This window comes from Melospiza georgiana, chromosome 7 (assembly GCF_028018845.1).
Source record: "Melospiza georgiana isolate bMelGeo1 chromosome 7, bMelGeo1.pri, whole genome shotgun sequence".
NCBI classification, from domain to species: Eukaryota; Metazoa; Chordata; class Aves; order Passeriformes; family Passerellidae; genus Melospiza; species Melospiza georgiana.
Window position 1 is genome coordinate 2,289,890 of NC_080436.1, and position 26,107 is coordinate 2,315,996.

At 44.8% G+C, this 26,107-nt stretch overlaps 1 protein-coding gene across 11 annotated transcripts in view; it reads right to left on the minus strand.

Moving 5' to 3' along the window:
• AGAP1 (ArfGAP with GTPase domain, ankyrin repeat and PH domain 1) overlaps positions 1-26,107 on the minus strand; it is a 335,199-nt gene that overhangs the window by 146,067 nt on the left and 163,025 nt on the right. For all 11 annotated transcript variants that reach the window (XM_058028448.1, XM_058028445.1, XM_058028440.1 and 8 more), the window contains one exon: positions 24,067-24,159. In XM_058028448.1, the coding sequence (XP_057884431.1) occupies positions 24,067-24,159 (93 nt within the window). The remainder of the gene's footprint in view (positions 1-24,066; positions 24,160-26,107) is intronic.

The window sequence follows — 26,107 nt, forward strand, 5'->3', positions numbered from 1 at the left end:
GCACTGAGCCCATGGATAAAGGGACCCACACTGGAGAGATCCTACAGCACTGAGCCCATGGATAAAGGGACCCACACTGGAGAGATCCTACAGCACTGAGCCCATGGATAAAGGGACCAGATGGTGAAGGATCTCTCCTTATCCCAATCTATGGGCCTGTTTCCTAAGTTTTAAAAGCCTACAATATTTATCTCTCTTTCCTCCTTAGTTCTCTATTTAGCATCAGTAAATCTTAGTATTGATTTAATTATGGATATTCTTTAACTTGTCCTGTAACATACTCCACTTGCTTCTGAAGATCTGAACACTTGAAGATCACAGCTAAAACCTGATTTAAACATTCCTTTCAGTACAAAGCACATAATTTCCTTTACCAAAAGCAATTAGAAAGCCTGAAGCTTTCATCTACTATACCAAGTTTTCTCTAATACTTATAGCAAAATGGGCATTAAGGAAAAAAAAAAGTGCATTTTCAAAAGAAAAATTTGAAACTAGAACTGCATTAACATATATTGATTAGTCTATATTTAAATGATAGCTTTTATATCTCTATTTGCAATATACTGTTGATTAAATAAAAAATCCAGTGACAATTAAACAAGAAGAATTTTCTTCTATGAGAAAACCAAACATGTAAACACCAGACCAACCCAGCTGAATCCATCCCATTAATCCACACATGTTTTACAGAAGACACTGCCAGTTTTGCTTTAAAAAAATAATTCAGAGATGGAATTGCCTCATCTCTTACATTTCAGAGGCAAATCCAAAGCAAAAGCTTTTTCCCTCCTCTGTTTCCTAGAATGAAAATAATGTGCATTTAGTTAGCCTTCTGCATGAGGTAACGCCATCCAAGGCTGATGCTCACTTGCAATATAAATCCTCAACCTGGAAAACATTTTGGCAAAGTTCTTACATCAGGGATGATAATTATGTTCTTGCCTTCCACTGTGTTCATGCCTGGCTTCTCTCACTCACAGAACACACAACTGAGTGTCTCTCTGGGGCATGAGAAGGCTCTTGGCTCCCTCGGGATCACCTCCAGTGGCAAGATGCAAACCCAAAACTCTGAGGAGCTTGGACATTTCACAGCCCCTTCAGACATTTGCTCCAATATTGGAACCTGGTGGGAAATAACACTTTTCTGCATCTCTCATTGGAATTTCTCCTGTCCCAAAGATGTCACAGACTCCCTTCCTCCACCCTTCCTATCAATTAGCAGGGAGGTACACAAGAATTTGCCTTCCTGTGCTGGGATGAGGTGCACATCCTGCACAACTGAGGGGCTGCACCAACCACAACCATCACAGCACAGCAGCTGCAGGGCTCTGTGACCCACCTGAGCAACCCAGAAGTTATTGCAAACTGGAACAGTTTCATTCTGCCATCAGCAATGTCTTTCATGCAGTTACACTGGGCCATCTTAACTCATATGTTACTAACTCAACTTCCAGGAAGATCCTAGAACGAGGTAGGTGTGCACACAGAAGCTTGAATCCCTAAAGATTTGTAGCCAAACTAAAAATGTATATTGCTGCTGAATGCCAAAGAAAGAGGAAAAATTTACCAGTTTTATTAAAGAGAGCCCAGAAGAATAATGCTTTATGTACTTTCAAAAAGAATCAAGCCTTTCTGGCATTGAGAAGCCTGAGTTAGTGCTGACGCTGAGATTAAGGAGAACCAGAGCTCATTCGAAGCGGAGTCGATGCCATAAGACACAGGAGTCTCCATCTGCAATTCAAACACTCCAGATGAAGGCAAAACACACAGACTTGCTGTGGAACCTTGTTCTCCTGCAGCAGCCAAACCTGTCTACAAACCCAGCCCAGAGCCACGAGCCTACTGTGAACACAGCAAGGAAGCTCCTGTTCCCAGTGCATCCAGGGAAGGACACAGCTTTGATGGAGGATAAATCTGACATCCCAGTCCCCTTCTGATGGGGTCTCTGGTGTTGAGATGACCCCGAGGTGTTAGAAAGTCTCTTTTGCCAGGCCTGAGACCAAAGAAGAAGTCGTCAGGATTCCTTGCCTCTCATTCTCAAGGTTGTTTATTTTCTGTTATCTATAAAATTCTTTCTCTGACCTGCTGAGATCTGTCCAGCAGGTCGTGTTGAGGCACACTGACCACTCTCAGGGTGGTGTTAGCTTTTTATACTAAAAACTACCTGTACTTGATTTACAATAATTTTCCAAAACCTGTCACCTATGTTAGACAATGTGTCTCTACTCTAAACCAATCAAACAGTGTCACCATTCCAGCAGAAGATGGAGGCCAAGAAGAAGAAAGACTGGACACGCCCAGATTCCTCCATCTTGCCTCCTGAACCCCCATTCTAAAAACGCCAAAATTTTACATTTTCACCCTGTGACAAATTCACTGTCATTCTGCTCAAACTCTTGTGGTTTGTAACTCCTCACACAAGGTTGGTCATTGTTTCCATGGGCTAAAATCGAAGGCACAGGTGTTTGTGACTCTGTGCCAAGGTCTCTGAGCCCCCTGCCAGGGTCTGGAGTCCTCCAGGGCAGCCAGAGGAATGTCCTGGGTTCTGACACCCTTCATCCACCTCAACAGGCAGGAACTCAACACCTCTTACAACCATGATGCTTTTAAGATACATGGCTAAAGTTTCTCCCCTACTGCAAGCAAACCAGCTCAACCCACAACATAAAGGTGATAAGGCCACCAAAAGAAAACAGAGCAAAACCTAATTTATCTTCCCGCTATTGTCAAGGTGAATTAGACAGCAGAAGAAATTAAGGGTCCTTTGTCAGCATCCCAACTTTGTGGAGAGATGCCCCATTCCTCTGGCTAAATGCAGCTCCGTACCCTCTTTGTTGGGAAGTGTCAGCGGCGGATCAGCGCCGGGCAGGGTGACGGGCGCACAGAGGCTATCGGGGCTCCGATCTGGAGCTCACCTCCACGTTAACTCCCACTGCTAATTCATCATCCCGCCACGACAGCCCGGCTGATTGGGGTGCTGGCAGGACAATGCAGGCCCGGGCTGACCACCAAAGCCCAGCCCAGGGGAGGAGGGGCTGACGGGCACTCCGTGGAGAGGGCCTGAGATAAGTGCTGGCTGTCAGCGCAAGGACAAAGAAGGGCAGGCCCTGGGGAGAGAAAGGAGATAAAAAAAACCCTCGACAACTGCTTTATCTGATGAGGGTTATGGCTAATTAATTATAAACTCAATTACCTAACCCTTACTTCAGCAGTCTCTATTCATTAAGAGATAAAACCTGACTGACTGCTAACTTTCCCTTGCACGCCCGCACGCGCAGCACGCCGCATTCGGGTGTGCACGCTTTGCCCCACCATTCCTAAAAAAAGCTCTGCAAAAGCCTTGTCCCTGTCAACTTTGTGCTGGCAGGATGGAAGATTCCTCCTTTCTTTCCTTCCCCCTGCCACCCAAGGCACCCTGTGTGGCGCCATGGGAGGGCCAGGCCTCCGTGCTGTGCATTGGCATTTAAAAGCAAAGCCCTGGCATTAAACAATGGGCATTAGGGACATCAAAGCCCCCTTTTCTCACCAACTCCCTGCTGCCTCCCCGGGCTTCTGATCTGCTCCGCATTTCCAACTGAGCTTTTAATTTTGGGTGCTGGAAGCTTGGTGGAGCAGCTCAGTGGCATCAGCTGAACGTGATTCTTCCAGAGTTTGAAGGTAGCCAGGAAAATGAGAACCATGAACTCCAAAACCCCTGAGCCAAGCTGAGGCTGGCTAATAACACGAGCAGAATTTTGCATGTAAGGTAACAAAGATGTCTGTTTCATCAGCGCTCAGATTCCAGCCGCGCTCCTGCCGTGCCTGGCCTCTCCTCCAGCTCGAGTTCTTGCCCCCGTGCCTGGTGCTTGACACGGGCTCAAACATCCCTGTGGAATCAATGCTGCCCATTAAAGGAAGGCTCCTCTTAATCTCTTTCCAAAGCTGCAGACCTGGCTCGCTCCCACCTTTTGAATCCACGGATATTCTCAAATCCACGTTTTTCTTTGGCTGCCCTTTGCTCTGGCTTTTCCATTTCTACAGGATAATGTTCTTTACTCACATGTTTTAAAGAGAGAGGTCTCATCTATGTGTGTGTGTGTATATCCATAATTACCCATGTTTATAGGGAACAACAAGGTGATGACACTCACGTGATGCCTCACATCAGAACTTTTTAAAGAATAATTTCTTCCACTCTACAGAACAAGGGATCCCAGCTCTGGGTCCGTTTCTCATATTTAGTCCATTTTCAAATCCCTGTAAAGTGTGTTAATGACCGAAGATTTTGGTTCATTCATGGTGTATGGCCTTTTAGGTCATTTCCCATAATTTATATGCACCAAATGGAATACGATAACACAGTCAAATAATCAGGCTGGGCAACATTGTTGGGGAAGATGAAACAAGCCACCGTGCAACCCCCAGCTACTCCTACACAACATAGATTATTTAAGCCCTTCATTACAAAGATATTATTATTATTATTATTATTATTATTATTATTATTATTATTATTATTATTGTTGTTGTTGTTGTTGTTGTTGTTGTTGTTGTTGTTGTTGTTGTTGTTGTTGTTGTTACCAATATTTTGGCCTGGATTATGATTATTATTATTATTGTTATTTGGTCTTAGTATATGGTCTTGGTTATTACCTTATTAAACAGGATTTATTTTGCTAACACTCATGGTTTTGGATTTGAATGATGGGGTCCAATGGTTCACTTCACTCCTGTGATGCTTAGGTGTGGCAGTGCTTTTCTGAAATCTGTTCCAGCATTTGGTTCCTTTTCTCCTTTATCCTGCTGGCACCCCAGGCCTTCCTTACATCCCACCTTGCTCAGCTCCATCTTTCAAGACTTCCCAAAGAAGATAAAAATATGTTGTTATACAAACTTTACAGAGAGACTTTTTCACTCTGTAATTTAACAACTTTTGTCTCATGATTTTAAAGTGTATCACAAGGACAAATTCAGCTATAATTAAAGGCTGTCCACTTTGATGGAGCCTTTCAAAATCTGAAAATAAAAATTCTTAAACACCATAACCCTATGGAGCAGCCAACTCATCTTTGTTTATCTTCTAGGTAACATGACAAATAATAATATCACCTACCATGAGCTATTCTGAATATCAACTCCATACCTTGCCTCACCATAACCAATTCCAAATCCAATTCATATTCACTTCCTTGCTCACCTTTTGCATTAAGTTGGAAGGCTTATACCATGCTTTTATGGTTGAGTTCTTCCCACTGGAATTCCTCATAGATCCCTGTGATCTTTTGAGCTTCTTCTGAACTTCCTTGGCACACACACCACACTGCAAAATCACCCACATCTGAATCACCCTGTGTTGCCTCTACCCCCTCTGACCAACAGTTCTGAAGATATTCCAAAATCACAGAATGGTTTGGGTTCAAAGGGACCTTAAAGATCATCTCCTTCCAACTCCCCTGCTCCATTAACAAAGTTTTTAGACCAATCCTATTCCCTGCAGCTCTCACCCAATGAATGCAATTGCAGGTGATTAGAATACCTTGAATAAAAATAAAGTTTTCGGTTTGCATTCTGAAATATTAAGAAGAAGGTCTGCACTGGCTTTATTTGTAGTTCTTTATCTGAGGTTGCCAAGGTAGCTGACACCTCTGGTCTAATCCCAAACTGAAGCTGCTGGGAAAGGCAGATTCACCCATCCCCTTCCCCTTGTTTCCCATAACTGTAACAATCCCATGAAATCCCTACAGCAAAGGAATGAGGGTGCACCAAGCCACAAATCAGAAGGTCTCATTTGCTTCCAAGCTCCCTTCCACCTCCCTTCTCCCTCTTTTCTGGGGCTGTAACTCTGCCCTGTTTTGACACGAGCACGAGTCCAGCTGTGCTCTGACCTCCCTCTTCAGCAATGTGTATGGAGGAATTCACTGCTCCCTCTTTATCCAGCTTTGCTGCAAATAATGACCATTTTGAGTCTCTTCCCCTACACATATTCACTTTTATGTACTCCTATAACTTTTTATCTAAAGGAAGATGATTGTACTTTCAACAAATTACAGCTTAAAAGAAAGAAACAGAAACATTAAAAAAACCCAATGCCGTTTTCCATCAACAATTCCACACAGCTTCTTCACTTAAAAATATAAACTAGGCTTGAAACAACCCCACACTCTGCAGAAACTGTCCTCTCAACTGCCTTCCCATCACACCAAGAGGATTAGGGAAAAAAAGGAAGACTTGTCCCATTCATCAATAGAGGAGTTATTCATCCGAAGTTTATTATCTCAGGTAATTTGATCAATACACTTCACCTTTATAGTCCCGTTGTCCTTGTGAGCAAAGCATTTTGCCTTTTATAGTGAGCTGGTTATTATGAAGGCTATTCACAGGGAAATTCTCTGCAGTTAAAAGTTTTTCCAATTAACTACACTGAACGCCACTGAAGCCATAAAGCGGCGCTGCCGTTCCCCAGCGTTGCTGTCGGAGGGTGGTGGTGCTCAGGAGGCAGGCACAGCACGTTTGGCACAGACATCCACCAACACTTGGGGATGGCAGGCAAGGAGAGCCTGCCAGCTAACACAGAAACACTTTTGCAGTGCAGACTCAGGAGTGTGCGCCACAGAAAAAATAATAAATAAAAGGTGGATCAGTAGGAAGCCTTGAGAAGTCACATAGAGGCGCCGGAGCCCTTGGAATGCTCCTCAGATCAATCCTTCTCCTTCCAGGCAGTGTCAGAACCAACTCCTGGAATGGTCTGGATTGGAAAGGACCCCAAAGTTCATCTGGTTCCACCCTCCTGCCATGGGCAGGGACACCTCCCACCAGACCAGGCTGCTCCAAGCCCCATCCAGCCCAGCCTTCCTGCATTCCCTGAGTTTTCTCACCCAGAACTTCCAGGGCATCACAGCGTGTGAGGACAAATTCCCTGATGTCCTCTGGGTTAGGTTCTCAAAACCCCTCATCCCACACATGAGCTGCCTCCTCCTCTCTTCCTAACCCTCACAAAGGACAGAAGCAAAACACCAAATTCTCAGGGATCAGCTGTTCTAAGGAGAGAAACCTCTAAAAACTCGCTCGAAAATAAAAAATTATTATTCCTTGTGAGAGATCCTCAGAACAAACTAGTTCATTAAAGTCGTATCAGCACTTGTAATTGGCCCTTGTTGGCCAATAGAAGGAGACATTTGCAACTTTTCCCAGGAAATTATATTCTAAATCCTTCATAAGGTGGACCTTGTCCTTTTCTGAGGAAACTTGATAGCAGTCTTTAGTATTCACTGGCATAATTAGGACTGCAGTTAATTTCATTAAATTCTCTTGCTGCTAAATGAAGCAGATTATGAGACATCTTTTATTGCAAGGCATGAAATTACAGCCTGTCAGCTGCCAATGGTAGAGTAAAACTAATGAATTACAGGGTAAATAACACCAGAATTAACCAGCCAATTTAACATAGCAGAGAACAAAGTCATTTTTACTTGGAGCCACCACTGCTGGGATCCCTTTCAGCTGAAAGGGAACCAACCTCAAATCTAAATAACCACACAAGCCATGTTTCTTGGGCAGCAATGTTAAAAAACCAACACTGCCAAGAAGTTGGGAGAAAATTGGTGAGATAGGTACAGAAAGGCATCACTAAAATATTTAAATTGTGCTATGTCCAAGTAGTTTGTGCTGATGTATTATCCTTTACCCAGGCCAGGAAAAAGGGCAGGGGAGCATTAATTTGTTGCCATTACAACTGGTTTAATGGGGCCAGCTCTTGCCAGGCAGCACAAGACACAATCCCCATTAATGAGGGACAGACACACTGAGGGGAGATAATTAAAGGAAACGGAAAGCAGGTGCCACCAGCCACTTCCATCTCCTCCTGCTGTCCTTCCAAACCTCTGGCACAGGGTTCAGGAGGTGCCTTGTCCCTGCACAGAGCCCAGGCCACCCTCCCTGCCTGAGGCAAGGATGGAGGCCCCTCTGAGATCCAACCAGGAGCTCCCACAATCCAGAACTCTTCCCAACACACTCCTCAAGCCTGTCAGGCTGTTGGACACACACAGATTTTTGGGGCTGAGGAGAGAGATTTGCTCTGTGTAGGTTGCTGTCTCACCCCCACACCACCTTTTTTTAAAATTGCCTTAAATTATTCTTATTTTAGAATTTTATTTAGGAACAAACCTCTTCTCTGCACTTACATGGAAATCTTGTTGTGTGGAAACAGGGGCTGAGGAGAAGAATGGCAAAGTGCTCATCCCCGCTCCAACAAAGGGAGATACCTGAGTGCCTGGACAGCAGCAAGAGTCCCACAACCCTGGCTATAAAAACCCAATAAACCCAAGGGAAATGGAAATAAAGCTTTCATCTCAAATGAATGCTCTCACTTTTCTGATGTAACCCAAGGATTGTTTTTCCTACAGCATGTTTCTCCACCTCCAGGGAACACAGTCAAGGTACATCAGGGGTCAGCAAGAGAGAGAAAGCCCCTATTATTAAAAGGGCTGATCATTTTCTGATTTGAGCAAACATTTCAGATCTGTCATCACTCCTACACCAACAAAAAGGGTTAAAAATGGTGCTTCTGCTTGCATTCCCAACAGGCTTCTGAAAGACACCACCTCAAGTCACCTTTGCAGCCCTTCAGAGCTTTAAGTCCAACATCAGCCAAGTTTGATGGAAGGGCAGGAACACCAAGGGGGTGTTCTGGCAGGTTTTGTGAAGTTTCATATATGCCTGCAAGACTGAAAATCCCTGTTTTAAACAGACTGCAGCTGTAATATTGTGCTGGAGGATGGAGCAAGAGCCCACCTGCACTTGGTACCAGCACAGCACACATTGTTTCTATCCCACAGGTGAGGCAGGGTAAAAAAACTCATGCCATTTATCTTTCTAGTGGAAAGTGTTCCAGGGGGTGCAATGAGGTGAGCTTTAAGGTCCCTTCCAGCCCAGTCCATTCTGTGATTCTCTGTTTGACTTCTGTTTTTAACAGAAAAACCTGACCTTCAAGAAAATAAAATTTACATTTAAAACTCCAAATGTAAATCGACAAACCCTACCTGGAACAACTAAAAGCGAACAAAAGAAGAAGCACAGAGCAGAATCTGTGAACACCTTGCACTGGAGGGGCTGCTCCAAGCCTCAGCCATCCTCCACCTCCATGCTGAAGCTTCACCTCCATCCTTGTGTCCATGCTGGGGTGGGAAAAGGAGAGAGCAGGAGCCCAGGGGAGCCAAGCAGGCACTGAACACTGCAGAGTGGTGCAACAGCAAAATTCCTGTGCCACCACTGCTGATGCCACCCCAGAGCTCTTGGGGACAGGACACCAGCACCATTCAGAGAGGCTGGGGGAGAAATTACCTGTGCAAAAAAGCATTTTTGGCCACAGAGCAAACCTTCAAGCAAACCTGATTTTAGAAGTTCCAGTGCATGCCATGAGCTCAGGAATGGGGTTTCCCTGACAACCAGGTTCTCCAGGCACACAGACGTGTTCCACAGCAGAGATTTACTCCAGGCACACACACATGTGTTACACAGGAGAGATTTACTCCAGGCACACAGACATGTGTTCCACAGCAAAGATTTACTCCAGGCACACAGACATGTGTTACACAGCAAAGATTTACTCCAGGCACACAGACATGTGTTACACAGCAAAGATTTACTCCAGGCACACAGACATGTGTTCCACAGGAGAGATTTACTCCAGGCACACACACATGTGTTCCACAGCAAAGATTTACTCCAGGCACACACACACACGTGTTCCACAGGAGAGATTTACTCCAGGCACACACACACACGTGTTCCACAGGAGAGATTTACTCCAGGCACACACACACACGTGTTCCACAGGAGAGATTTACTCCAGGCACACACACATGTGTTCCACAGGAGAGATTTACTCCAGGCACACAGACATGTGTTCCACAGGAGAGATTTACTCCAGGCACACACACATGTGTTCCACAGGAGAGATTTACTCCAGGCACACACACATGTGTTCCACAGGAGAGATTTACTCCAGGCACACACACATGTGTTCCACAGCAAAGATTTACTCCAGGCACACACACATGTGTTCCACAGGAAAGATTTGCTGCTCCCTGGAGCTTCTGTCCAGCACACCCAGCTCACCAGACCCCTTCTCCAAGTGTGTCTGAGAACTGATCCTGCCCTGCAGCCATCCCCAGCCTGTGCAGGTCCTTCCACACTCCAGGCAGAGATGCTGCCTCTCCTAATTTCCCCTTCCTTTACTCTCTGTGGTTTCAAACTCCCACCATATTTCAGGCAAACTCTTTAGAGCTCCAGAACTACTCTGGACCACCACTGAAGCCTTGCCTCCAGCAGAGGGAAGCTCAGCAGTCTGACAGCATGAATGCATCAGCTCCAGGGGTATCCCTGAGCTCTACAGACCCAGAGCTCCAGGAGGGATCAGCTGGAACCAGCTCCAGGCACCAGGAAGGAGCTCCAGAGGCACCCAGGAATCAATCATGGTGCTTCCTGCTTGGAGACACCAGCACCTCTGGGGACTGCAGGGCCACTTTCTCAGAGACCCTCAAGATTCCTGATGTTACTGAGAGCATCACCTGGCTTTTATTCTCACTCCCCATCTCCTCCAGAGTCTTTGGTCAATATTTTCCCTTCTCCCACTCACCTGTTTAGTACAGATTTTGCTTCTCACAGCAGCACAAGTTTCCATTTGAGCTCTGTCCCTCCAGTTCTGTTTTTCAATCCCACTGTCATCTCCCCCTCTTCTCTCACCTCCAAAGCCCCTTGTGCTTGTCTGCCTTCAGCTGCTGCAGAAAATAGGGATCTTGGAATCCCTGTGCTGCACAAACAGGTAAGAATCTTGCTTCAGAACACCACATCAATATTAAACAGTGTCACTTAATTGGAGCTAAGTGTGACTTAATCTGGATCAGGAATTACTCAGAGCAATCACTGTGCTGCAAGATTAAAGCACCAACAGCAGCGATTGTGCACCTGTTATTTCTCAGCTACAAATGCAGCATTGCCATGAATTCCCAACTCACAGCAGCATTTGCTGTGCAAAGGGCAAACTCAGAAAATGATCCCAAGTAGTTTTTTGCCTTGCACCACCTTCAGCAAACACAAAATGTCAATGCTCAGAATGCTGGGCACATTCAGCACTGGGGGGATGCACATCTCTCCTGCCACAGCAGGAAGGGGCTGTGCAGCTCACCTGCCTGGCACAGCACAGGAAATCTCAACATCTGCATCTTCAGGAGATGTGGCTCACACAAAAAGTCAATATACACATAGAATTCCAGATCTGCAGACTCAGACTTGAGTATTTGTTTAACATGAAACACACCAACCACACATATCTCTGCATTTACTCAGTTTGCATCCTGAAGAAGAGTTTTCACCCAGTTTGCTCAAAGGTCAGCTTTTAGTCAATGATTTCCAGTGCATCTCTCCCTCCAGATAAAATTGTTTTGGTTTTAATTTGGCCATGAAACAGCCTGCACAATTTTAATTCCTATAGTGATGGTACCTGCCACCTTAAACAATCCCTGCTCTTCAGTTCTCCTCCATTCCAATGTATTGCTCACTTCAGACAGCACAATTTCTAAACAATTCAACCACTTTGGTAATTTTAGTTGATTTTTCTTTTTCAATACCTCCCGCACTTGAGGATTTCTTAATTTCCCTCCCCCCCAAATACTCACAGAGAAGAGAGCATGAGATGTTAATCTACTCCTTGATTTGTAGCAGTTCTGCACTTCTCTACCCAACCATTTAAATGCTGTCATTCATAATAGGGTGATATACTGTACTATAAACCCTTTTGCAAATGGTACGTCTTGGTATTTTTCTTTTGTGACAAAGACTCATATTAGTTATAAAGGGGAAGAAATGGACTCAGAGCTCAGATCTACCTACATCATCTCACTGCTCAACAGCCTCTCCCTTTCTTTAAAAGAAAATCCACACCCTCTTCCTTAAAGAAAACCGAAATCACTAAGATTTCATTTTTCCTGGTAGAGAGAACATTCCGTGGTGTGACAGCCCCCGGAGTTCAGCAGCTTCCTCCTGGAGCATTAATCCTGAAACCACAAAATCCCAGGCTGGACTGGGTTAAAAGGGACCCTAAAGTCCCACCCCTGCATGGGCAGGGACACCTTCCACTGTCCCAGGTTGCTCCAAGCCCTGTCCAACGTGGCCTTGGGTCATTCCAGGGATCCAGGGGCAGCCCCAGCGTGTTTGAGGCTCATGTCAGGTCCTGGCCTTGATTCCAGGGACAGGAACCTGGACAAGTGTCTTGGTGAGGTACCCCAAGCACACCAAAGCAAAAGCTGCCTACAGGATCTTCTCCATCCAACCCACAGGTCTGACACCGTCTCAGCCTGGAGCTCCTTCTCCACCCAACCTACACATCCAACACTGCCCCAAACTGCAGCTCCCTCTCCATCCAACCTTCCAAATTCGGGTTAAAGCAGCAGAAGTTGGAGTGGGTTTTAGTCCAGGTTCCATTTCAGTTTGCTCTCCCACACTGCCCTTGTTTTCCTGGTTCTTTTAAACAAAATACGCTTTTCAAGCAGACACATGGCCCTGTCCCCAGACCTGGGCCAAGTTTAGTCCCCTTGCAGCCAGCCCAGACCACACTCTGGCTTTAGGGCTTGTTTACACCCCCCAGACCAGATCCAGCCCACATGGCAGCTTTCAGCCAAACACATTTGGTTAAACTCTCAATTAAGATGTAGTGAGGCTATAACAAAATATTTTACATCTGCTATGTTTGCTTCATGCACTTAGTTGGAAATTCTATCAAAAATCCAATTGAGTTTTCCTGGCAGGTTTTAGTCTGTGTAAAACCACTCTGTCTGTTCCTCACTGGAACAGCTTCTGTCAGGAAAACTAAACCCCAAAGTGTGTGTTTGCATTACTTTTGCCTTCTCCCTAACAGCAGTAACAAAGTTCATTTCAAGCTTTACAGCTTTAGGAAGTCTGTGAGTGAAATATACCCAGGTCATCTGATCATGACACTCATTCCCAATTTATCACCATGCAAAGGATCCTTTACAATAAACAAAACACTAAATTATAAGACTTTTTTTCTCCCTGTTTTAACTCATGCAAAATAATATGAGATTTTATTTGTAAGAATTGCACTTTCATTATAGAATCCTTGAGAGGTTTGTGTTGGAAGGGACGTAAGGGACCATACAAATTCCATCCCCTGCCATGGGCAGGGACACCTTCCACTATCCCAGGTTGCTCCAAGCCCCCTCCAACCTGGCCTGGAACATTCCCAGGGATCCAGGGGCAGCCACAGCTTCTCTGGGCAATCTGTGCCAATCATTCTCTTTAAATTCAAAATATTGAAGTACCAACATCTGGCCTGGCTGCCGAGACTGTTCTAAAGATGTGCTGATAATTACAGTAGTAACAAGATATTTTTTTTAAGCAGGTTTAGAGAAAACAGTATTTAAATCAAAGTGCAAGGACTTCCACACATATTTCAAATATCCAAACCAGTTATAGTCAGAGTACCCATGTTTCAAACACTCCCTGTTCCCCCCAAGCAATATTCCTTTTTCATGCCATTTATTGGTTTCAATTTGCCATCCTTCACTATGCTCTGGGAAAATATTTCCTCACACATTACACACACTGAAGTGCCAACGTTTTAAAATAAAAAAAAACAAACACAAACCCACAACATAAAACAGGAAACTAGGGATGCTGGGCCAACACCCCCAATCCAGATTCACACACAATTACCACACAATCAAATGGGAGCAAAAGAATCATGAAAATACTCAGAATGCCCAAAGTTTGCTTTGTTTAAAAAATTAGGCTAAAGGGCTTTAACTGCGTGCTGTTCAGTTTACTCTTTTGATTGCTTTACCACTATGTAAATCAATTTGTTAATGTTCCTTACAAAATGCATGAGCCAGTTATACTGACAAACACACAAAGCTCATTCGTAATTAGCAGTTAATTAGTACGAAGGAACAGATGCTGTTAGAGTTTCAGCAGGCGAACAGGTTCTGTAAACAATGCTTATAAATCTAAATGAATTTATTAACCACAATGCAACTGTCAACGTTCTGCTGGCAACCACACAGATATGGTGGAATCCCCAAAACATCTTTACAACATATTAATAATCATTGTGTCAAGCCCAGTCTATTGGGCAGCCTCACTTGCTGTCATAAGCTTCCTACTTAATCTTCTGGTGTCACTCCTCAGGACTAATTCCTCATGCCCTGGGAGGAAGAAGAGCTGCAGCCACCAAAGCCAGCCCAGATGTGCATGGATTCTCCTCAGAACAAAGGTGTTTTCCCACTGCCTGCCATCGTGCTGGATGGCACCTGGCCCAGGCCACGGGCACCCTGCTCCTTTGGGGTTTGGCTCCAGATGATCCCTACAGGTCCCTTCCAACCCAACCCACTCTGATTCCTCATCTCATCCACTGAAAATAAGAAAAGGCTCCCCTTCTTCCTGCTCTCCTGGCTCATTTGGGGATGTCCCCCCATGCCAGGGCTGGGCTGCTGCTGACACAAGGGATTGCAGGGATAAGTGGGAGATCAGGGAAAGGTTCTTCCCCCAGAGGGTGCTGGGCACTGCCAGGCTCCCCAGAGCTCCAGGAGCATTTGGAAGCACTGCCAGGGAAGCCCAAGATGGGATTGTTGGGGTGTCTGTGCACAGCCAGGGCTTGGATCCGTGACCCCTTCCAGCTCTGGATATTCTGATTCTGTGGTTATAAACTCATGCACTCAGCCACGGACTGATGCCATTGTTTTGTGGGGTTTCTTTGATTCCCTGGGGAGATGAAGGGTGGCTCAAATAAAGAGATTGCATCTTGTAAAGCAGTTTCTACATGCAGCTGCTGAAGCACCACCTCCAGTCACAGGCTTTTGGCCAGGGGCCAGCTCAGACCCTCAGGGCAACAGTGAAGATCCCTCAGTGCCCTCACTGCTGTCACTCTGCATGTCACACTGACATGCCACCCTGATATATTACACCATTTCAGCACTGGAAAATTCCAATAAATTTTTTAAAGTCATATTACAGCTTTTTTTATTGATGTTCTCTTTTACACCTCCATTGCTTTTGCTCATTCCCTCCTCCTCCCCACCAAAGCACTCTGACACCTCTTCCCCACGTTCTGGCCCATGGACACTCCTGGATTTGCATGAGAACATCCCAAATGTATCAAATAATCCACAGTCTCACCAGAGAGACTGCTTGGCTTGCCTCCTGTAGGCTCCAGCCCTACTGCATTGGCAGTGGATCCAAAATCCTGGAATCTGGGGGAGTCTGTTCTCTGCTGGAACGCAGCACCAGCCACAAGAGGAAGATCTTCATAGCACAGCCTCAGAAAAATACAAATACTTTCTCCCTTCTGTTATGAACACTGGAAAACAGATTCTGACTGATTTATGCTAAAGAGCAGCACCTGTTCCTTCTGTACAACAGGGATCTTCCCCCCCTTTAAAAAAAAAAAATTGATATTTTAGGTAAGAGAAGCTCTTTCCCTACTATTTCTGCATAGGCTGATGATCCCATGGCACTTTCCTCCTGCCTGCTTCCATTCTCCTTCCAAGCCTCTCCAAGGATGCTCAACCTGATCAGCACTTTATTCCAAACAAAAGCTGGAATGTCTCCTCTTGAATCTTAAGGATGAACAAGAGCTACAATCACCCCTGATGTGCCAGCTAGGAAATCATCAGCTGCTACTCAAACCCACAGGTTTGTCCCTGGCTCTTTCACAAAACATCAAGAGCATTGCATTTGGACAGGATTTGAAGTAAATCATTAATTAAGTAAGGAGGATGGAGTTGAACACTCCTTATTGGCAGCCATAAGCAATTATGACCCCTTATGGCATTAACATATAAAAATTTAGGAAATACATTCATAAAACATGAAATTTCCCTCTGTTTTTGAAGTTGGTGGTCTGGCTACTTTCCATCATTGCCCACTGCTCCTCTTTCCTTACTTTGAGGCTGGGTCACACAAATAAATGGAATATTGTGCTTGAAATCTTGTGCCCCCTGCCCAAATCAACACTAATAAACATTTAAATACACACGTGGCTCCAGGTTACTGCCATGGGAAGTAAAAAAACATGACAGAAAGTTAAATTTCTCTGAGAAGTTAATTGATAATATTTCATTTATGGACCCTTAAATGCACCTGTGGAACAGCTGTAGAGGGCTCACCTTGCTCTAACAATGGCTGGGACTATCATTGTATGACAGTCCTGGGTATTTTAAGCATTTAGAGATAAAATAACAACATTTTACCAGATGTGAAACAGAAAACTCATGTTTTAGGTACCCTGAAAAATTAGGAGACTAACTAAAAGAAACCTATTAGAAATTCAATCTTGATAAGCCAAAGGACCAAACAACTGCAGCTCCTTCCTGGAACCGTCAGACATGGCAGGAGGGGAAACCAGAGAACCCCAGAAAGCAGGAGGGAGCAGATGGGAGGACCCAGCAGGACAAACGGATGCATGAGGAAAAAGAGGAATTCTCTCAATCAGAGAGGCTGAGCTCATGCCCAGCTGTGCCAAGGGCCAGAAGGGGCCATGCCCTTGCACTGAAACCACATCCTGGGGCAAGGGAAGGGTTTAACACCAGGAGCTCCCAGCTCCACATGTCCAAGACAGATTTTCACTGCTATTTTATTGCAAATTCTAAGGACTACAGCTTTTCTTGGGATGGTATCTGCAACTCATCAAGTGGAAAAACCCACAAACCTGGCTTTCACAGTCAAATTAAACATTATTCCAGGCAGGTACATGGAGCTGAAGCCATTCTTCTGATGTAAGGGCACATTTGATCTAATTGGAAAAAATATTTCAAGTGCACTGGGAATAGTCACTGTTAACTGAATGCAACAACGAAAAAGGAAAAAAGAGCATGCAGACCCCAGGGAATTACCAAATCAATTAACAACTAATTCAGGAACTAATTTCGGTATTGCCTCTTAGCACAAAACTGTATCTTTAATTTCTCCTGCAATAAGCATCACCATGATAGTCCTAACACACTCTGACGCTTTAAATGAGTTTACAAGTATCTCTTTTTGATTGGCTATATAACATTATTTCTTCACAGTTCAATGCAGCCATAGCCAAGTGCTCTGAAATATTTAATTATACTGGTAGCAACCAGTTAACAATTTACAGAACCACGGTGAGTACAAAACATTTTATAACTGGTAATCAGCTAATTAAAAAAAAAAAAAAAGCCAGCAAAATGTGTATGTTCTGATTATAAACAATTGCAGAGGAATTACACAGAAGATTTCAGCACTAAGAGTATTTGGCTCAAAACCATACCCTGGTGTTTGTACAAGCTGATCTGGAGACTGATTACTGTAATTAGACAGACGTGTGACAGAGGAAATTACACCTCACGCTGCAGATAAATAAATCAAACCATGTCATCTGCCAGTTCCTTGTAAATCACATCAGCTCTGACTTTGGCAGAGCTGCTCCCTGGAGACTCCCAACCCTGGCTTGCAAACAGCAGCCCACAAGCCTACCTGAGCAGCAGGAAGGAAACACAAACAGGAGGAGTTCTGGAGAAGGCTCCTTCCAGGAGCTGAGGGGACAAAGTCGGAGAGAGACTTTTCACAAGGAGTGCCAGGACAAGGGGAGTGGGCTCACTGGCAGAGGGCAGGGATGGATGGGACATTGGGAATTGGGAATTGTTCCCTGGGAGGGTGGGCAGGCCCTGGCACAGGGTGCCCAGAGCAGCTGTGGCTGCCCCTGGATCCCTGGCAGTGCCCAAGGCTGGGCTGGGCAGGGCTGGGAGCAGCCTGGGACAGAGGGAGGTGTCCCTGCCATGGGGTGGCACTGGATGGACTGTAAGCCCTCCCAGACCAACCATTCTGGGATTCTGTGTTCTGGAGCAGAAGCAGCAGCACAGGGGGCTGGGTGTGTGTGTGTGCAGTGGAACAGGGGGCTCAGTGCACAAACACACAGCTGTACAGAATGGAAGCAAATCTGGGCTCTGTGTCCCTCCACAAGTTTGCTGCCATCCTCCTCCTGAAATGCTTTTGGCCCTTACCTGGATGAGCCCCTTTTATTTCAAAGCACAACCTGATGGTGAACTCAGAGAGAAGAGAGAAGCCATCAGATAAGCCCTGGCACCGGTGGCTGTAGCATCATCTGTCTGTCCTGCTCCTCTAGATGGCTTTTTTCACCCTGTCAAGTCAGATGAATTAAGCAGGAAGAGCTGCTAAGATCACTGCTTGTTTGTTCTCTCTTCTGGTGGGCTCCAAGTAAACATTTGCAGCCAGGAAAGAGCAAAGAGCATTTGCTGCTTGTGAGGACAGCCAGTCTTGGATGTGACACTTGCCTGGAGCACTGGGGTGCTCTTGTGGGAGTGAGGATGACTAAGGACATCACTCTGACTGAGCAGATGTGGCAGATGATCCCTTTTCAGAAGCCATTTCCCAGACACTGCCATGCCTGCTGAAATGCTCCCACAGCTGGACAGACAGCTGTGGCTATTTTAAGGCTCCAGGTAGGATGAGCTCACTGCTTCAGTGAAGGAGCAACATAACAAGAGTGTTGTGTGCTATTCCATGCAAGGTTTGTGTAACTGGTGCTTACACATCCCAGCCAGGGCTAAAAATGAACAGAAATGAGGTTAGGGAGCAACCTACTCAACAATGAGGTTAGGAAATCAGTAGTGAGGCAGAGGAAGTAAAAAATCACTACTAAAAAAGAGGCAACACTGACCTACACCTGCAAGGAGCTGAGCAGAAGTGACAGGTTTTTTATGCCAGGTTTGACATTTGATGAGAGCATCTTCAAAGTTACCTTTGCTGAGTTTAATGATTTTTAAAATGAAATTAAAATGGACATTGGGAAGTGGGAGTTTTCTTTATGCCCATCTTAAGGAAAAACTGTAACTTGTACATCAAGGAACCAAACTCTTCTTCATGAACAGCAAATCAGTGGTGCCACCCCTGTGCCTTGACATAAAAAATATTTGCCATTTTTAGGTCAGAGTAAAGGAAAAAAAAAAAAAGACAAAATACCTAATTTCATTAAGATTACTTTAATGTACTTAAATATGCCAAGCTGGCAGGCAAAGAAGGTCATTTGAAATATCACCTAAAAGTAAAGCCTGAATAAGATATTCCACTTTCTCCATTAATCCAGCCATTTGCAAACTGAGGGAAGGGAATGGATTCTGAAGTTCACCTTTGCAAGTCATGGATGGCAAATTTTTCACTGTGTCATCAATACAGCACTAACCATTAGGACATTTATTTCTAGTCCAGGCTTCCAGTTTGTCATCCCTAAATGATGCAGCAATTTGGGGGCACGAGAGGGGCAGCACCTCCCAGGGTAAAGCCAAGGGGGGAGGCAATGTGGCAAACACTGATTTTGGCCAGTTTTTGGTAAAAACAACAGCCAAGGTTACATGGCTGGAGTATGTAGTGATGTGAGCATCTGTGATTAAGTGCAAAGGGCAAAGAGAAGAAGGGCTGGGAGCAGAAAGTCAAGGCCAGCTCTTATGTATTTATTTACACTCCAGTCTGGGGGGGGTGGGGGCAGGACAGAGGAAAAAAAAAAATAAAAATAAAAAAAGAAAAAAAAAAGGAAAAAAAAAAAAAAAAGAAAGAGCACACAGCTGCCATCCCAAAAACAGACCTCCCATCTGCCACCCACGATTTGCATGTCACCTTCTCCAGGCTCATTTGTACTTCATTAACTGCCATTGACTTAACAAGATTTATGCAAATGACACCATAGGAGCTCGCTAACTCCCACTGCAATCAAGTGATTATGTATGTACAATTCTCCACAGCAATGAAAAATTAATACATGACAAGCCCCCTCACCGCTGAGCTGAGCTTCTTGCTTTTATTTTTCTTGTTGTGTGCATTTTTTTTTTAATTTGAATATGCCCTACTGATAAAGATTTCCCAAACCCACAAAAACCAAAGCAATTTTCCCAAAACACCATAAAACCTCCCATTCCAGAAAGTCAATTCCCCAAAAGTGGGCAGCCCAATGTGTGCTTCAAAATATTCTTCAAAATATTCACTCAGGCTATCAGGAACAAAATTTCTTTTCTAGAATAAATTAGTTTGGAGGGAGGATTCTCCAACCTTAGCAAGCCACTCACTTTAAGAGCATTATTAGCAATGCTACAGAAAATAGCTTAAATATTCTTAGTTTAAGCATCTCTTTCTCAGAAGTACAGAACTTCCTGGGGATTTTAACTTGAAGCCAATATTGCTCTGATTTCTCTTTTTCTGATTTCTCTGATTGCTCCTTTTCTGACTCTGATTTGCACAATATTTTTAAATAGCACACAAGTGAAATTTTGTATAATTTTTTAAAATTTCTGATATTCCCAGTTCTCAGAACCTGCTAAAAGTCCAGGATTTAAGACATGCTGATGTGGCTGTGCATGCACAAGGTACTGGTACCTCCCCAGGAAACCTGCCTTCCCAAAATTTCACTCACTTTAAGAGTATTTTGGCAAGAACAAGCAGCCACCCTTTAAAAACAAACCTGCTTTTCATTGCCTACATTTTGGGTTTCTGCTGGGAGCAAGGAAGGGCCATCAGGACAGTTTTATATGGCTTAGCCCAATAAAACCAAATTTAGCACTGCAGTGAAAAACCAGCTTTACCACGTAGAAAGGACACAGGGGATAAGAACATTAACTCTTTTTGACCAGGCTGCTCTGAGTTAAGGACAAAATCCTGAAGGAATGAGGTGTTTCCTTGGAAGGAAGCAGGCTAATCACAACTTTACCTCCTTCATGGAACCCTGGAATGGTCTGGGTTGGAATGGCCCTTCCAGCCCATCTCATTCCAACACCCTGCCATGGGCAGGGACACCTTGTCCCAGACCAGGCTGCTCCATCCAAACTCTCCCAAACTCTCAGGGATTTCCCTTAAACCCACAGGGATTCAGGCACCAAGAACAGGAATGCAGGAGCAGGTTGCAACCCCTGCCTTCTTCTGACCCAAACCCACTGGCAGCTGTGCAGGTCCATTCCTGGGGCTCAGAATGATCAGCATCCCTTTCACTGGGACAGATTCCACTTGTTCCTCAAAACCAGAACATTTCCAGTCTCCAAGGAACTTGTTTTGGGTGGAGGTTTTATCATTTGTTTGTGGGGTGTGGTTTGGTTTTGTTGTTTGCTTGTTTTTTTTGGTAAAGCTTTTGTAGTTGTTGTTATTGATGAGTTTTGTTCTCCCACAGCAATCCTGGGAATGCTGCAGCCTGAAAGCAGATTTCTGCTTCTATCCCAAGTATCCCAAGCAACAAGAGACAGGACAAGAAGAAACAGCCTCAAGTTGCACTAGGGAAGGTTCAGGTTGGCTGTAGGGAAAAATTTCTCCACAGAAAGGGTGGTCAGGCATTGGCACAGCTGCCCAGGGCAGTGGATTTAAAATCCATGAGGATGTGGTGCTTGGGGACATGGGTTAGTGGTGGCCTTGGCAGTGCTTGTTCCAACACTGGACTTGGTGATCTTATAGGGCTTCACCAACCTTTATAGCTCTGTGACTCCATTTGCCACAGAAAACATCAGGATGTTTCTCATCTTAAGGAGAACAGCAGCATGAAGATTTTTAGGTTGAGAAGTTCCCTTCCACATCTGCCTTATTCCCAGTTAAGGCATGAAATAAAAGGCACCAACTTTCCCAGCAGGAATTTCTGCTGTCACTGTCACATTTTCTGAGAAATCCCTTTGCCAGGATTTTCTCTCCTGGGAAGCTGAGAAGCCTCAGAGAGAGAGGAATGAAAACAACAATTATCTGATTGCTGCTCCTGTGTTTGCTGCTTTGGAATGTGTCTTGGACATTGTTTACCAACAGGTGAATGTTTGATTGGTTCCATGTGAATTGTTATTAATTAATGACCAATCACAGCCAGCTGTGTCAGACTCTGAGGAGTCAGTCACCAGGTTTTATTATTTCATTCTTGTTAAGCCTTCTGATGTATCCTTTCTCTTTCTTTAGTATAGTTTTAGTATAGCATTCTTTAATATAATATCATAAAATAATAACTCAGCCTTCTGAGAACATGGAGTCAGATTCTCATCTCTCACCTCCTCCTGGGGACCTCACAAACTCCACAAGCTCCCAGGACCTGGCACCTGTCGAGCCCCCAGGAACGTGGGGCTGCATCAGCAACTGAACCTGGAGCACCTCTACTGACCAGGCCTCCAAAATCTCTGCTCCTGACACCTGAGAGTGATGTGACATCCCACTGGGAGCAGCCACCCTGCAGCACTGCAAAAACCTCCCAACTCCCACCCCAAAGCCCAAAGAACAGGATGGACCTGCTGAGGTGCACATCAAGGGTTTGTGGGTAATGGCCTGTACGTGACAAAATGAAATTACCATAATTGAGATTACTAACAAGGAGGACACGTTCCCAAAATATTGGTCATATTTGGTACACAGGCAGGGCTGCAAGGAGAGCTTTTCCATATAGAAATTCCAGATATTGTAAGGGATATTTCTTTACAACACGCTGTGGCACAATCACACTCACAATATTTCCCTTACAATGCTCTTCCTATGAGTGTATTTTTAATCAAATTCATTCCATACAACAGCATTTTAGGAAAGAATAGTAGGTATGCCTGGAATAAATACTGGCACATCTATTCCTCAGTTTTACATTCTCAGCTGCACTTTTGTTTAATTAGCATTACCCAAAAGGACTGCAGCCGGTCTAACCCATCCTGTACCATACAAAAGCTGTAGGAAAATAAAATTGCAGCTTGTTTTAAATGCCTGGAATCTCCTCCCCTGAATGCAGAGCCAAATACTGAACTCCTCTGCTTTCAAACTGCTCTTCTGGATTGCAGCGTGCTTGATTAAAATTTGCCTACTAGAGATTCACACAACACAGCATTTTTGCTGCCTGATGGTCCCAAAAGGTCTTTCAGAGTGACTTCAGGAAGAAGAATCACAGCTAATAGTTGAGGGTGCAAAATCAACTCCTCCTCACATCCAGAAACAGAGGAAAACCACGAAACACCCCAAAATGTGCAAACCCAGCTCCACACAGGACATCCAGGGCTGCCTGGCAGATAAGGCACAGGCTTAGGGAAGATCAGGAGAGGCAAGGGAGCCTCTGGAGAGCAGGAAAGGCACCAAAACAACTGGAAAGAAAATAAGTGGAAAAGAAAGGGAGCTCATCTCTAGCAAGGCAACTCTAACACGTGAGTAAACACCTGGAAACACTGACAGAGAAACTGTGTGAGAAGCATTCCATGGGAATGTGGAGATCTCAACCTCACGGAGCCAGTGCCATTTCATTTGAGCAAGTAAATCATCTCATTCCCCAAACACTTCCCATCCAAGGCTGGCACTGCTTTTGCCTTTCAAAGGAGTGTTCCCAGCTACAATTTAGCATCGAGCTTCCAGGCTAATGAAAGTGCATCTAGGCTAGTAAAAACAGACCAAAACAAATCCTCGGCTTCAAGTCCTGTTGTGTAATGAGAAAGTTTAATTAAGGCCACACATTACAGCTGTAAACGTTCTCTTATATAATAAGGTCTAAATGAAACTGAACCTAATCAAAGTTACAATTCCTTCATTAGCAAATTACAAACAAGAGCGCGCAGCTGACACACCGGCCATGATTATCACAACTAATTGCCTCGTTGTTAGGGAGCAGCCTGAAACTGTGTTCAGATGTCCGTCTGTGGTAGCAAATTAGGGCCACATCAGGCTATTCCTGCCATCACAAGGGGCTCTTGTCGAGCGATCTGATTTACCCTGCGCCTGGCAGCACTCGGCCCAATCAAAGCCCCCTCTACAAAGGCAGCTTTGAAGCCAGCACAGCCTAGAAACCCGCTCCATATGCAGGCCGGCAGACTGCACTTCATTAGGCCTGTTGTCACATTTTCCCTCTTCTTATTCTAATGATCCTATTTTAATACACATAGGAACCTCTCCTAATTGATGTCAAGTGAGTGACTTCCACATTCATCAGCGGCGCACATCAAACGCCGCTCGGCGGCCGCTCGGCCTGCCCGGACCCGAGGTGTGTGTCTTGTCTCCCAACTATGGAAAGCAGGCAAGAGGAAAAAAAAATAAAAAAAAATACAACTATTTCGGCATTACCTGTTTAATTGGGATTGCACGGCCGCTTCCAATGCTGTCTGTTCTGCTCTCCAGGACCTTCTTCTCTTTGTCTGGGTCACTCCCTTTCCGAGACTGCGGAGCGAAAAGAAAAGTTTGTGCTCCATTAAATGCACACAGAGGATGCTTTTATTTGCCTTTTTTTTTTCTTTCGGGGCAATTAAAAAATACTTTGGCAGGTAAATATAGGCTCAAAATTGAATCTACACAAGTACACAACCATCCTGACAATGAATAAATTTCCCATCCACCACCCATAAATTTCAGCCACCCACTAGTTTGAAATGCATTTGGGTTTAAAGAGTTTCAGCTTCGCTGCCTGAAGACCCGCAACATCAGAGGACACGTTTCTGAAGTTTCCAACAGCAGCTCCAAAGGGGAATGAATGTGCCATCTCCTCATTAAAAACATTTAAAATAGCCATGCATAGATTTAATTCACACCTGTGTGGCTCTTAGAAATGTCAGCAACTATTTAGAAATATGATTTTATAATGCTGGATTGGACCATATGGACTTCAACTAATTTTTTTTTTTTTCTGCTTTGGGACAGTTAGAAAGTTGCAACTGCGAGAAAAGCCAATGACTGGAAAAAGTTATCTGAACACAGTGTGGAAAAATTAGCATGAGGAGAATTTTACCAATGTCTAAAACCTGAGTTGCTTTATCCTGGCTTCCTCCAAGGCTGGAAGGAGTGAGGTCACAGCGCTCCCTTCATGACTTTCTCAAGTTCTATGGGAATGTGAAGAAGTTATTCAGATCGCAGCCCGTTATTGCGACAGAACGCACGGGCGCAGCGGTGATTTTGACGGATTTATTTTATTACAAAAAGAAGACCTGAGAGTCATCCTCCTTAATAACTGCGCTGACAAGTGACAACTTCACTCCATTACTTTCCAATGGGAACATTACTCACACAATATGGGAAATGGGAAAACAGTTCCGCGTGCTTTTCAAACCGCGGCCGCGCCAGAGCCCGCTCCGGCGGGAAGAGACGCCGAAATCGGGAGAGAAGCGGGAGCGTGGATCGCTCATGCCCCTTTCCCCCGTGCCACAAAGGGGTGGGAGGAAGAATAAAGCCCAGGAGCAGCTGCCCGGGGGGGTGAGGGGAGGGAGGAGAGCGAGTCCGAGCAGCACATTGCGCAGCGGGGATGCCGCGCTGCCGGCAACGGGCCGCGATGGCCAGTTACTATGGCTGGGGGCAATGGAATGGCGTGCCGCGGAATGAAACAAAGAACAAATGAAAGCAAGCAAAACAAGTGGGAGGGCTGAAATCCAGCGTGCAGGATAACTATTGTTCCTCGTCCTTCAAGACAGATTTCTGCCTCTCAAAGTGCCACTTCCCAAGAATACGAGGCAAAACAAAGCTTCAATGGCGCAAGGCGCCCGTAAGTGACATTGTAAAGAAACTCAGTGAAGGTGCCCAAATCCTTGGGAGGGAAGTTGTCAACTTGAATGTTTCTTTTTTATCTGACTTTTTTTAAGAGAAAGAAGCCTGCCTCTGAAATGCAGGCTGAATATCTACACACTGTTTTTCATTTCTGGTTTTAAATCATCACCATTCCCTGAAAGTTACTGCAGCTGGAAATCACAGGCTGCACGTGGAAGGGAAAAGCCTAAGTGCAAAACAGTGGTAAATGCCAAAAGTACAGAAATGTAGGGATTTCTGCTGGGCAGATTCCCTTCCAGCTGCAGATTCCCTCCAGTCACAGAATCCCTAATGTTTCCAGGGGAGAATCTTCGCACGCTCCGCTATTTATAAAGATAAATTGTGCAGTGAAACAGAAATCTGATCTTTTATGCTTTTGTACCTATGACACACACAATATGTCTTATATCCTAGCAGAAAAAAATCCACTCCAAACCATGCTGGAGCAACACTTCCCAGGACTTTTTCTGATGGCACGTCTACACAATAAATGGTTCTATTGAAAACTTGGTGCCAGCAAACCAAAAAAGGTCTGGAAAAATTAAAGCACCTGCACAAATATCATTGGGGTGATTTCCCCTGCAAGTCACTCACA